This window comes from Cnephaeus nilssonii (genome assembly GCF_951640355.1).
Source record: "Cnephaeus nilssonii genome assembly, chromosome: X".
Classification (NCBI taxonomy): Eukaryota; Metazoa; Chordata; class Mammalia; order Chiroptera; family Vespertilionidae; genus Cnephaeus; species Cnephaeus nilssonii.
The window spans coordinates 2343110-2357204 of record NC_137071.1 but is presented as its reverse complement, the minus strand read 5'-3'; the positions used below and the strand labels follow the sequence as shown (position 1 = coordinate 2357204).

The following is a 14095-nucleotide window of genomic DNA, read 5'->3' as shown; positions in this document are numbered from 1 at the left end:
CCCCGTTCTATACAGGGACACAGGGACACTGCCACGGCAGCCTCAAGTCAGAGTCTCCCTAAAGATGCATAAACGGCCCAGCCGGGTGTGGCTCAGCGGTTGAGCATCGACCCAGGAACCAAGAGGTCACCGGTTCGATTCCTGGTCAGGGCACAGGCCCCGGTTGCAGGCTCGATCCCCAGTGTGGGGTGTGCAGGAGGCAGCCAATCAATGATTCTCTCTCATCATTGATGTTTCTATCACTCTCACTTCCCTCAAATCAATAAAAATATTTTTTTGTTAAAAAGATGCATAAACGCATGGCCCATCTCCCACTCGGAAACTTGAGAAAAGATGAGGGGATGTCACATGACCTCCGATGACACAGTGATTCCTCTGTGACTACAACCTTCCAGCCTTGAGCTGGGCCGGCCTTGCTGTGAGATGGTAATGTATGCTAACTCTGCACACAGAGGGACGGGAATCCACTGATCCGCGCAGCACAAGCCACAGTGGGAAGCGGGTAGAGGAGATGAGATGAAAGATGGGCGACCGGGAGGCCAAGGCCACAGCCAAATGCTCACAGGGCAGCACCGTAGGAGCCTGATGTCACCGCCCACAAGCGTCACAATAGTATGCCAGAGGGGCCAGCTGAGGCCCTGGCGCCCAGCTGGGGCGGACAGAGGTCAGCAGGCTGGAGGTGGGAGATGCTTGGTCCACGCATGCCCGGCCCAGGGCGTGCAGGCTACATCTTCAAAGTCAGATCCAGGACCGCGCTCAGGGGAGTGTTTCGAACCCACAACAAGGATGACATGGAGGAGATTTTACCCTTGTCCATTTGCCAGGGGTGGGAACTGTTTTTCTGCCCAGACCCATCAGGATATTTATAACCCCATTCGCAGGCCCTACAAAATGATCAGCTGGAAAATGAGCCCGCTCTATTTGCTCAAACGTTTAATGAACTCACCTGTAATGCCTTGGCAGGGCCAGGCCAAATGATTTCCCGGGCCTTGTATGGCCCGCGGGCCGGACGTTCCCCACCCCTGATTAACAATAGTAAGAGGAACAATAAAACCTCCACAAAAGAAGCTGGCATTTCAAAGAAATTAGTGCCCTAGATGACAGCTTTCTCAAAACAAAAAACACAATGCTGTTTTTTTTTTTTTCTTTTTGGAGAAAATTGAAAATAAAGCATTCTATCAATGTTTGCATTATTCATTTAGAAGATCAATGATGTGCCTGAGCAATCATGATTTCTATCAAGAGCTATTAATGAAAATCCTGGTTGCATATATGAAAGTTCTCCATCATTTTAACTGTTTTCCATTTTGCTTAGTTGAAACAATAAAGACGTTTTATTTTGGATAAGGGAAAAAAATGAGTGGCTATGCAATACTTTTTTCAAGATACTCAAGGGGCTCTCATGGAGGAATGCTTAGTTGGCAGAACAGGAAGAAATAGGTGGCATTTCAAAGGGGCACATTTTACTCAAAAAGACGCGATGCCAGTGACGTCCAATCAAATGAGCTTCTTTGCAAAGAAGTGAGGTCTCTAACCCTGAAAGCATTCAAGGAAATACCGGACTCTTCCGGCTCCTGGAAATGTTAGGGGGGACCTATCAGACACAGCCGGGTGACCCTGAGATTTGACACCCCTGTGAAACCCAGCAAGCAGTGCCAGATCCATCTGTCCAGTGGGGTGCTGGCCTTGCTCGGTGCCTCAGTGACTCGCTCCGGGTCACCAGCAGGCGACTGTCCACTCACCGACACCTGCCCGTTGATGATGACCTCCTCGGAGAAGCGCACTTTCACGGGGTTGGACTTTAACCTGGCCTTCTTTGCAGCACTAATAAATGCTGATTTGGGAGACTGGAAAAAAGAAAACGTTGTATCGGATTACTGATAACATAATACAAAACTTTTAACAGTTGTCTTCTATCTTTCTTTAAAATATATTTTTTTTATTGATTTCAGAGAGAGAGAGAGAGAGAGAGAGAGAGAGACATCAATGATGAGAGAGAATTATGGATCGGCTGCCTCCTGCACGCCCCCCACTGGGGATGGGGCCCACAACCTGAGCATGTGCCCTTGACCGGAATCGAACCCAGGACCCTTCAGTCCCCAGGCCAACGCCCTATCCACTAAGCCAAACCAGCCAGGGCAATAATCTCATTGTTATTCACATTAAGGGCATATGGGCATGTGAGCAGGCAAGTACACACACACACACACACACACACACACACACACACACACATGTACACATGTGTTTCAGCCTCTTGTTGGTAACCTGGGATCCTGTGGTCTTACTGGGCGGGGTAGAGAGGAGCCCTTGACTTAGAACTGAAATTGACCTCATATTCTGCCTTTTCTTACAGGTTCCTTGTACTATCTTTTATTGGAAGGAGGGCTAAGAGACTCAGTTCTTCCTCAGAAATCAAAAAGTGCAACGGGAAATCCCACTTAGATGGGGCTGTGACCCAGGGGAATCCTTGCTGCATGATCTTGGTAAATTTCTTTCACCTGAGAATCAAAGTGTCCCCTCGGGAGTTCGATTGCTCAGTATGACATGTGCTGACCACCAGGGGGCGGTGCGGAATGAAGGAAGGCCCCAGCTGGCAGCTGGAAGGCCCCAATCAGCCCTGATCACCGGTCAGGCCTAGGGACCCTACCCATGCACGAATTTCGTGCACTGGGCCTCTAGTGTATATATAATAAATAATAAAATACAAAACACTACAATAAAACAAAATCACTGTTAAAAACACACAATAAGACATGTGTGGGTATGCTAAGTGAAATAAGTCAGTCAGAGAAAGACAGGTATCACATGATCTCACTCATATGTGGAATCTAATGAACAAAATAAAGTGATGAACGGAGTGGATCCAGAAACATGGAAGCATGGGACAGAGTGTGGAATCTCACAGGGAAGGTGGGGGAGGGTGGGTGGAAGGTAATCTACCAAAGACCTTGTGTGCATATATGTATAGCCCATGGACACAGACAATAGGGTGGTGAAGGCCTGGAGCAGGGGGTGGGGGCATGCTGGAAGGGGTTCATGGGGGAGAAAGGGGACATATGTAATACTTTCAACAATAAAGAATTATTTTTAAAAATAATAATAAATTTAAAAAGAAAAACAAACAAACAAACAAAATATGTGTGCGTATACTCCTGGGTGGAGTTTTGCTTTAATACTGGGGGAAACCTGTTATTTTTATTTTTTTTTAATATATTTTATTGATTTTTTACAGAGAGGAAGAGAGAGGGATAGAGAGTTAGAAACATCGATGAGAGAGAAACATCGATCAGCTGCCTCCTGCACACCCCCTACTGGGGATGTGCCCACAACTAAGGTACATGCCCTTGACCGGAATCGAACCTGGGACCCTTGAGTCCGCAGGCCGACGCTCTATCCACTGAGCCAAACCGGTTTCGGCGGAAACCTGTTATTTTGAAAGTTCCCCTCCACACCCATGCCATCCTTTGCTCTGAGGAATGTCAGAGCATGGATGGATGGTTTGACCCCCGGGGCTTTAATTCTGCCACCTAAGCGCTATATGTTAAGAGAATGGCTGCCTTTAAAACACACACAAAATGCCACAAAACAACTCCAAATGGCTGCTGCTCAGAAAGAACCGCTTTGAACATGCTCAACGTGACTTGGCACGTCCTCCTGCAGAACTGGAGCCATGACAGTGCTGTTCTCGTCGCTATCTTGGTAATTAGAGGCCAAGTTCAGTGATGATTAACGAACAAATCAGACAGCAGTGAGCTCATTTGCTTTTGATGTGCAATTCTTTAGCTGAAGGGAAAACATGATTCTCCCGTGATGATGTGAAGCCGGCGATACTTACATCGGCACAATGAGGTGAGCACCAGTGAAGCGGGGATAATAAAGCCCCCCTGCGCAGACCTGCCTAATTAGACGAGATGTCAGAAGGCGGCAACGCCCCCTTCTCTGGCATTATTCGGGAATGAGGGGTTTCACACGTGTTAGGTTTAGTCTGCTATGCATCTGAATTTTTAAATGCAATATTTTGCCATATTTTTCTAAAATGTTCTACATAATTCCTTGCCTCGATAAAAAGGCACATTTAACAGAACTTAATTTCTTATGCATATCATTTGCTGTGTAATCTTGGAATACAGTAATGTCCCCATGGGACTATATAGGGTTATTTGCCCCTAAGGTAACTGGCCCCATTTAGCAGAACTTGTCAAGATGGGATGCTTTGCCCGGCTGGTGTGGCTCAGTGGTTGAACGTCGACCTAGGAACCAGGAGGTCACAGTTCTATTCCTGGTCAGGGCACATGCCCAGGTTGTGGGCTCGATCCCCAGTAGGGGGTGTGTAGGAGGCAGCTGATCCATGATTCTCTCTCATCATGGATGTTTCTCTCTCTCTCCCTCTCCCCTCCTCTCTGAAATCAATAAAAATAGATTTTAAATAAAGAAATGTGGGCGGCTTCTCTCTTCTCCCTGCAGCTAGAGCATGCCCACTGCTTGGACCCTCATTCCCATATCTGTTTACCAGGCACGAATGACAAACCTGGTAATCTGGGAAAAGCAGAAAGCACACGAGAGACCCACGGTAGTTAAGCAAATACCACTTTAAACGTATTAAGTCTAACTAAGAATCCATATTAGTGCTTTTTTCTGATCCTGGATTCGTGACTATTTCATATCATCAACATACATTTTAAAAATTACATTCAGATCATAAAACCATAAGCTCTTCAATCTGAAGATTACTGAATTCGAAGCAACAAAGTATGGTCTTATTCCAGTGGCTGGAGTTACTTGTGGTTCATGGGAAATGTAAATCAGTCACGTCTGTACTTTTTTATTTTTTTATGCTAATCCTCACCCGAGGCTATTTTCTCATTGAATTTTAGAGAGAGTGGAAGAGACGGGGAGAGACACAGAGAGAGAAACATCGATTTGAGAGAGACATATCAATTGGTTGCCTCCCACATGTGCCCTGACTAGAGCCTGCAACCGAGGTATGTACCCTTGACCAGAATCGAACTCGGGACTCTTCAGTCCGAGGGCCGATGCTCTATCCACTGAGCCAAACTGGTTAGGGCAGTGGTCAGCAAACTCATTAATCAACAGAGCCAAATCTCAACAGTACAACGATTGAAATTTCTTTTGAGAGCCAAATTTTTAAACTTAAACTTCTTCTAACGCCACTTCTTCAAAATAGACTCGCCCAGGCCGTGGTATTTTGTGGAAGAGCCACACTCAAGGGGCCAAAGAGCCTCATGTGGCTTGCAAGCCACAGTTTGCCGACCACGGGGTTAGGGTGAAACTGCAGTTTTAACTCAGATCTCTCTTTGCCGCTGAAAAAAATATACAATGCGCACCACTCAAAAACCTGGTGAATTAATTCTTAGCAACCTGCAGACCTGATCAGAAGCACTTCACAGCCTGTGGTGGAAATGATAAGTAATTACTATTTAGAATAATCAGATTCTCCTGCTGCTAATTAATTTTAAGATTAGAAGGCCTCTAATTAACCCTTCACCCCTTTCCAAATCTGCTATTGCTAAGGTGGCCATGATTAAGTGTGTGGCATGCTCCTGATGCTTTCAGATGCTCTTAGAAGTCGTTAGAACAGAGCTGGGGAAAAATGACATAAATAAGATTAATTCCTGAAACGGGAGTGTAAGGTCTTGAACTTGCAATCCCCGTAGCTTCACAGTACTACTCATATAGTAGGCGCTGGGGAAATGCCTGCTGATGACTTACTAGCCCATAGTTACTTACCCCTGGATAACTTAGTTTGGAGTTACCCCTTAAAGCAGACCCTAAGACAGGATTCACAGGCAGGTAGCTGATTTGGGAGGCGCTCCCAGGAAGCACAGGTAGGAAAGTAGGGGGCAGGGAGCCAGGGAAGGGGGGTAACCCAATAAAGCATTCACTGTTAAGGCAGGCACCACTGGAAGCAACTGGACCACCGTGGGAACCAAGGCAGACCACGGGCCTGAGAGTCACACTGACGGAGGGAGAGGGGAAGCTGGGGTATTGATCCACCAGCTGCTGCCAGGCAGCAGTGAAATGGCTGCTCCTCTGGGAGTAGCAACTCCTCGGCACTTCCGGCACTTCCAGTGTGCTCCATGAGCATGCTCCCGTGGCCAGAAGCCCACAGGCAAAGAATCACTGGTTGTCTCAGCTGGAAATTGGGTTGACATGCTTGACATGACACATGCTAAGTGAACATGGTTCCAGTTCTAATAGCGTCTGCTACACTGGGGCTTCCAAGAGGTCTGTAGCCTCCCTCGGGGGTGTGGAACATGCTAGAAGGTAGGCAGGAAGTGAGAGGCAGGAAAGTGGGTTCCTAAAGAAAGCTGATTGAATTTTTTTAGAGAGAGGGAAAGGGAGGGAGAGAGAGAGAAACATCGATGTGAGTCACATCGATTGGCTGCTTCCCACATGTGCCCTTGACCGGGAATCAAATCCATGACCCTTTGGTTCACAGGCCAGTGCTCTAAATATTGAGAAAACTGGCCAGGGCGAGACTTTTTATTTATTTATTTTTTTCATTTTTTATTTTTTTCAGGGGCGAGACTCTTTAAATACTCCTTGTTTCAGGTAAGGTTGAACTGGGAAGTTCTACATGTTTTGTTTTGTTTTAAATATATTTTTCTTGCTGTCAGAGAGGAAGGAAGAGGGGGAGAGAGATAGGAACATCAATGAGGAGGGTGAATCATTGAGCGGCTGCCTCCTGCACGCCACATACTGGGGATTGAGCCCGAAACCTGGACATGTTCCCTTGACCAGAATTGAACCCAGGACTCTTCAGTCCTCAGGCCGATGCTCTATCCACTGAGCTAAACCAGCTAGGGCTGAAATGGGCAGTTCTAATCTTGGGAACTGGGGAAAGGAAAGAAGAAGCTGGCCAAGAAAGATCTGTAATAAAAATATAGTCACAGTACAAGGAAAGAAGATAGCACATCAGAACCATACAAATAAAATTCACGAGTAACGCAGAGATTCTCCTTCTAAAATTCCATACTGAGGAAATACTATTAGATACGGCTAATAATAATACTAAATACATAGATACTGCTAAATACCAATAAATAGGATTTATACACAAAGATGTTCTTTGCAGAATTATTTATAATAGCAAAACATTAAAGGCATTATGAAGGGTTCTTTGTTACAGAGTTGGTTAAGTAAATCAACATATGTTTTATAGCCACGTATATGATGTTTATGCAGAATTCTTGATGACATGGGAAAAAGCTTGATATACGAAGTGAAAGAAGGAGAAGAAAATTGTACATACAATATGATCTCAATTGTTGACAAGGCATAGAACAAAAAGATTGGAAGGGAAAGGCCAAAATGTTCTTATTGGTTGTTGCTAGGGAAAAGGTTTGCCTACACATATTTGTCTACTTCTGTGTTTCCTTCTGTACTGGCACAATTTTTTTCTAAGAAATAAAGTAAAAATGGTGGACAAAGAGCCCTCCATATTATTTAAAATATAAGGCAGTGCCCTGACCGGTTTGGCTCAGTGGATAGAGCGTCGGCCTGCGGACTGAAGGGTCCCAGGTTCGATTCCGGTCAAGGGCATGTACCTTGATTGCGGGCACATCCCCAGGGGGAGGTGTGCAGGAGGCAGCTGATCGATTTTTCTCTCTCATCAATGTTTCTGACTCTCTATTCCTCTCCCTTCCTCTCTGTAAAAACTCAATAAAATATATTTTAAAAAAATAAAATAAAATATAAGGCAGCAACCTGTTAAGAATGATTTCTGCTCAAAAAATTGTGGGGATCATAAGATCTTCTTCCAGGCCCTCCTGACCTTGGCCTCCCTGGAGACTGATTTTTGTGACCGGATCATGTTGGGGTGCCCTGAGCTCAGATGGAATATGGCAAGAAGGTGTGAACATCGGCTCTCTGTCTAGACTGGACCTCATTAGGAAGAGGAAACATTAAAAATGCGGGCCAGCAAATTATAAGGATATAAAAATGCTAATTTTTATTGTCTGTAATAAAATCACATTTACGGGAGTTCTTTTGGTCTGCTGGGTCATCTGCTTCTGTATGTCAACCATGATTGCCAAGAGAATGTTTGGGAAGAAATAAAACTCAATTAAAATTTAAAAAACCACCAATTTGCTTATAGAAAAATCTGAACACAAAACTAAAATTTTGAAATGTCCTCTTCTCTCATCTGCTCTCCTCTCTACATGTAAGGTATCTATTTAAGTAACTTGGGGGGGGGGTTAACTACATTATTTCAACTCCTACAACTCAAAAGAGGAAAGAGCCACTTTGGACTAGACCAGTAAGGGCAAACTTTAGGTGGGCCAGTGGTCCCCAGTGGGGGAGATTTTGCTCCCCGGGGAATATCTGGCAGTGTTTGGAGTCATTTTTGGTCCTCACAACTAGGGGAGGAGGTCCTACTACTGCCACCTAGTGGGTAGAGGCCAGGGTTGCTGGTCAACATCCTACAATGCGCAAAGCAGCCCCCTTCCGCAGAGAATCCGCCAGCCCAAATGGCCACAGTGCCAACATTGAGAGACGCTAAAGTAGCATTTAGAATGTGTGCTGAGACTTGAAGGGGGGGGGGGGAAGGATTCAACCAGGCCGAGGAGGTGGCGGGGTGGAGTGTGTTGTGGGCACTTCAGGAAGGGGGGTTGGTCAAAGGAAATCAAAGAGGAGAATTCTTCTACAATAGCTGGGAGGGGAAGAGCGACTCTGAGAAGCAGAGGTAGAGCTGTTGGCTGTAAGAACATGCATCACTTGCTCCTCAATGGTGTGGCTAAGCATTGACTTTCAATATAGCACAACAGTGAGAGCCCCCTGAACGTCTAGAAAATTCCAGAGTATCTGTTCAAAGGAAGTTCCGGGACTTACCGATGGCAATGGGTATTCATATGAATAACAAGTCATGCAGACTCAAACGGCAAACAGAGCAAGCAAGGCCACAAGACAAAACCCGTAACTTCAATGCAGAACTCCCCTCTCTTTCTCTAAGTCAGTGGTTCTCAACCTGTGGGTCGCTAGCGGTTCTCAGCCTGAGAACCGCTGCTGTAGAGCCTAAGACCATTGGAAAACACAGAGATTTACATGACGATTCACTAACAGTAGCAAAATGACAGTTATGAAGTAGCAACGAAAGTAATTTTATGGTTGGGGGTCACCACAACATGAGGAACTGAATTAAAGGGTCGCGGCATTAGAAAGGTTGAGAACCACTGCTCTAAGTCTAATGCACGAGGCAAAAATAACCTAGTTTGGACTCAGGTTCTGACCTTGCATTGCTAATCGATATATCTATATAATAAAAGCCTAAGCAACTATTACAGTGGATCGACCAGAACGACCGGTCACTATGATGCGCACTGACCACCAGAGGGCAGACATTCAATGCAGAAGCTGCCCCCTGGTGGTCAGTGCGCTTTCACAGGGGAAGTGCTGCTCAGCCAGAAGCCGGGCTCACGGCTGGCGAGTGCAGCGGCAGTGGTGGAAGCCTCTCTCACCTCCACGGCAGCGCTAAGGAGCAGTGAGCCAAGTGGTAAGGAGCAGTGAGCAGGAGGGCGGTAAGGAGTGAGGGGTCCCAGACTGCGAGAGGGATGTCCACCTACTGGCAGGCGGACATCCCCCAAGGGGTTCCAGACTGTGAGAGGGTACAGGTCAGGCTGAGGGACACCCCCCCCCCCAGTGCACAAATTTCATGCACTGGGCCTCTAGGATATATATAAAAGCCTAATATGCAAAGTGTCCCCTCGGGAGTTCGACCAACTGGGAGTTCGATCACTCGCTGTGACATGCACTGACCACCAGGGGGTGGCACGGAACAAAGGAAGGCCCCGTTCGGCAGCTGCTAGGGACACTACCTGTGCACGGATTTTGTGCACTGGGCCTCTAGTAGGTTATAAAGTGGAGAGAGAGAATTCAGGAAAGGCAAAGTAAACCTGAGGTTCCCCCAGGAATTTATAATGGGCCAATCAGTTGCTTATTAAGGACATTTCCATTGGCTTGACCAAAACGGATTTGCCCACTGCAAAGCAATGAAGTGAGGATAGGATTGAATTAAGTGTGAGTGACATCTTGGATAATGGAAATAATCTAAACACACAGGCGACCTCTCCTTTCCAGGGAAGGCATCATGGAATCAGGAGATGGAGCAGGGAGGCTCTTGAATGGATCTAACCTTCTCCTCATTCAGCTGAGGAAGTCAGGAATTCTGAGCAAGAATAAGCATCGCCCATTATATTGTTGGGAACTAGATCTCAAATCTTGGTTCTCTTACATCCTGTTTTCAAATCAAAAGGTGGCTGGCGTGGCTGAGTGGTTGAGCATCGACCTATGAACCAGGAGGTCACGGTTTGATTCCTGGTCAGGGCACATGCCTGGGTTGTGGGCTTGATCCCTAGTAGGGGGTGTGCAGGAGGCAGCCAATCCATGATTCTCTGTCATCATTGATATTTCTATCTCTCTCTCCCTTTCTTTCTGAAATCAATAAAAATATATCTCTTGTTAAAAAGGTGTGTGTGTGTGTGTGTGTGTGATGTTAAAGAGATGTAACTAAAAGTAACAGTATGAGGCTGAGATGGTTATATATATGATCTCCTCCATGGCATAATTTGTTGTCTGGCTAATTCTATTTGTGCTCTGAGTAGAATCTTGGGTACATGTTGTTTGCTGTCCCAAATGCCTAGCACATAGCACTTAGGAGGAACATTCTGGGATGAGGAGATGAAGAGTTTGGTCATAAGGTGGAGATTGGCAGATACCAGAGCCTTTTCGTTGATGTAGGAACACTCCAACTCTATGGGGAAGAAAACAAGTGCAACCAGGTGGCAACGCTATAGAAGCAGAAAGTAAATTAGCGGCGGCCTGGGAATGAGGGCGGGAAGGGTTTCATTGCAAATGGGAATGGGGGATCTCATTGGGGTGATAGAAATGTTTTCAAACTGGATTGTGATGAAGTCTGCGTACTTCAGTAAATTTCATAAAGATCCTTCAACTGTACATTTCAAAGGGGTGACTTTTATGATATGTGTTACACCATGATAAAGTTGTTTCAAAAGAAAATCATGGGCCCTAGCCTGGTTGGCTCAGTGGATAGAGCGTCGGCCCTCAGACTGAAGGCTCGCGGGTTAGACTCCAGTCAAGGGCACGTACCTCGGTTGTGGTTGTGGGATCGATCCCTGGCCCTGGTAGGGGCTTGTGTGGGAGGCAACCAATCGATGTGTCTCTCTCACATCGATGTTTCTCTCTGTCTCTCCCCCTCCCTTCCACTCTCTAAAAATCAATGGAAAAATATCCTCTGGTGAGGAGTAACAACAACAACAACAACAAAATCATGGGAATTGAAGGGAGCACGATTTTAATAACTTTCCACCCTCCTGACCAAGGCTGCAGAATGAAATCTTGATGGCCCTATTACCTCTAATACCCACCGTTTAAAGCAGGTCTCACAGAACTATCTAGAGTTCTCTACCAAATTATCTAGATGGGGGTAAGAAAAACGATCATGGCCCTAGCTCGTTTGGCTCAGTGGACAGAGTGTCAGCCTGCGGACTGAAGGGTCCCGGGTTCGATTCCGGTCAAGGGCACATGCCTGGGTTATGGGCTCAGTCCCCAGTAGGGGGCGTGCAGGAGGCAGCCGATTAATGATTCTCTTTCATCATTGATGTTTCTCTCTCTCTCTCTCTCCCTTTCTGAAATCAATAAAAATACACTGAGTGGCCAGATTATTATGATCTCTGAACGCATAATCACCTGGCCACTCCGTGTCTGTCCTATAGAATAAAAGGCTAATATGCAAATGGTCCCCTCGACCAGGAGTTCGACCAGCAGGCAGGCCGGCCAACCACCCATGTCCCCTCCCCGTGGCCAGGCTGGCCGGACCCCACCCATGCATGAATTCATGCACTGGGCCTCTAATATATATACTGTATATATACACTGAGTGGCCAGGTTATTATGCGTTCAGAGATCATAATAATCTGGCCACTCAGTGTATATTAAAAAAAAAAAAAAAGAACAGAAAAACAATCATGCTTCAACCCCCTATCATGAGACATTCCCATTAGACTTGTGATTCTTAAGCTGGAAACTTCAAGAAAGTCTGGAGTTTTGTGCCATTTGCAGAGCTGAGCGTCGCATAGGACGGAACAGCCGATTTGGAAGATACTTAGAAAATGCGCTACTTTCTCTTCTCTCCAGTGCCTGGGGTTGCTGTCGTGAAGAACAACATACAAATACTCCTGACTTGTGACTACTTTTTCTCTGTTGTCATTTCTCATCGTGGTGTTACTGGACGGAGGGGCAGACAGGAGCCTGAGACCAGGCGGGGGCACTTCTACTCGCAGGACACTTACGGGGTAAGGCTGTATGACAGTCAGCAGTATCGATTCTTTGCAGCTTCTGTAAAAGAGAAGAAAACAAACACATTTATGAAAGGCACAGGGACAGCGTTCTTTGGGAACGAAACGTGGGATTCGTTGGCGAATGGCACTTGGACTCAAAGGGCAAAGAATCCAGCAGCTCGGAAGCAGGCTTGCAGACCAGAGAGAAATCCACAAGCAAGTGTCCACCCAGGGACAGCAGCAGCCCGGCCCGACTGCCAGCTTCCCACGCGGTTCACGTTGGGCGATACGATCTGCGATGCCAACAGCCCGGCCTTAAAATAAAATCCGTGGAGGGCAGATTGGTTTTAGAAGCTTCAACTCAGTCTTTTTATACTTTTCTCTGCTCTCAAAATTGATTTTCCCCTCCAGATTTTCCTTTGCTGCTTAAAAATTTCTGTGAAATTTTCTGTAAGGGGGATGATAGATTTTTTAAATTCCATCCATTGCCCTAGTTGGTTTGGCTCAGTGGATAGAGCATCGGCCTGCGGACTGAAGGGTCCTGGGTTTGATTCTAGTCAAGGGCATGTACCTTGGTTGAGGGCTCGATCCTCGGTAGGGGGTGTGCAGGAGGCAGCCAAATCAATGTTTCTCTCTCATCGTTGATGTTTCAATTTCTCTCTCCCTCTCCCTTCCTCTCTGAAATCAATAAAAATCTATTTTTTAAAAATTCTATCCATTCATTGAACACCGTTGTCCGGGGTTCGATTCTGGTCAAGGGCATGTACCTCGGTTGCGGGCTCCTCCCCGGCCGGGGCCCTGGTCGGGGCTCATGCAGGAGGCAACCAATCGATGTGTTTCTCTCACATCGGTGTTTCTCTCTCTCTCCCTCTCCACTCCACTCTCTCTAAAAATCAATGGAAAAATATCCTCAGATGAGGATTCACAAAAAAATAAGTAAATGAATAAAATAAAATAAAATAAAATAAAATAAAATCTATATATATAAAAGCCTAAGTGACCATTACAACCAGATGACTGGACAACCAGCCGGTAGCTATGACACACACTGACCACCAGAGGGCAGACACTCAACGTAGGAGCTGCCCCTGGTGGTCAGTGCACTCCCACAGCCAACCTCCACAGCCGGCCAACCTCCCACAGTCCCTCCCCCTGGCCGATCTGCCCCAATCAGCCCCAATCACCGTTCAGGCGGAGGGATCTCACCCATGTACGAATTCGTGCACCGGGTCTCTAGTAAAAAAAATATAATAAAAGCAGCATCCCAGGAAACATGACTTCCCATACTATGACTTACTGGGTCCGTGGTAAGGACGCCCACAACCTTGGGAGATAAATAATTCAGACAGGCCCTCACGGGGAAGTATTTTCACAATAGGGAACGCTTTGTAGCTAAAGGCAGACCTGTGTAATATAATGGTTTATTTAATTTCCCCCAAGTAACCCGAACCTTTCAAAGAACTCCAACCCTTGGGGGGAATCATATTATGGGCCAGAATCATTTTTCTTCCCTCCTCCCTCTGATCCTTCTTTAGCACGAGGGGGAGGCAGGTCAGTTGCCACTTTGCCGAGGAAGAGAGCGGCCTTTTCCTGCTCTGGGCGGTAATTAATTCCCTGCCTGGTGATTTATTTCCCAAGCAAATCGAGCGAAGGGCGTCTGCTGCGGGCCGTTCCCTTGGAGAAGCCGCTGCAAATCGCATCTCCCACACGAGCTGCCCTGCGGTTTGACCCGCTCATGGCTGGCTGGGTGGGAGCATGTTCTACTGACTCCACCG

The 14095-nt window shown here is 46.5% G+C and overlaps 1 protein-coding gene across 3 annotated transcripts in view; it reads right to left on the bottom strand.

The window, feature by feature from the left end:
- The window catches only part of FRMPD4 (FERM and PDZ domain containing 4), a gene marked incomplete at both ends in the record, with an annotated part of 720410 nt that overhangs the window by 37085 nt on the left and 669230 nt on the right, over positions 1–14095 (bottom strand). For 2 of the 3 annotated variants that reach the window (XM_079764311.1, XM_079764310.1), the window contains 2 exons: positions 1743–1847; positions 12333–12378. In XM_079764311.1, coding sequence (XP_079620437.1) covers positions 1743–1847; positions 12333–12378 — 151 coding nt within the window. Of the gene's footprint in view, positions 1–1742; positions 1848–12326; positions 12379–14095 lie in introns of all 3 variants that reach the window. The other variant, XM_079764309.1, reaches the window with a different exon arrangement.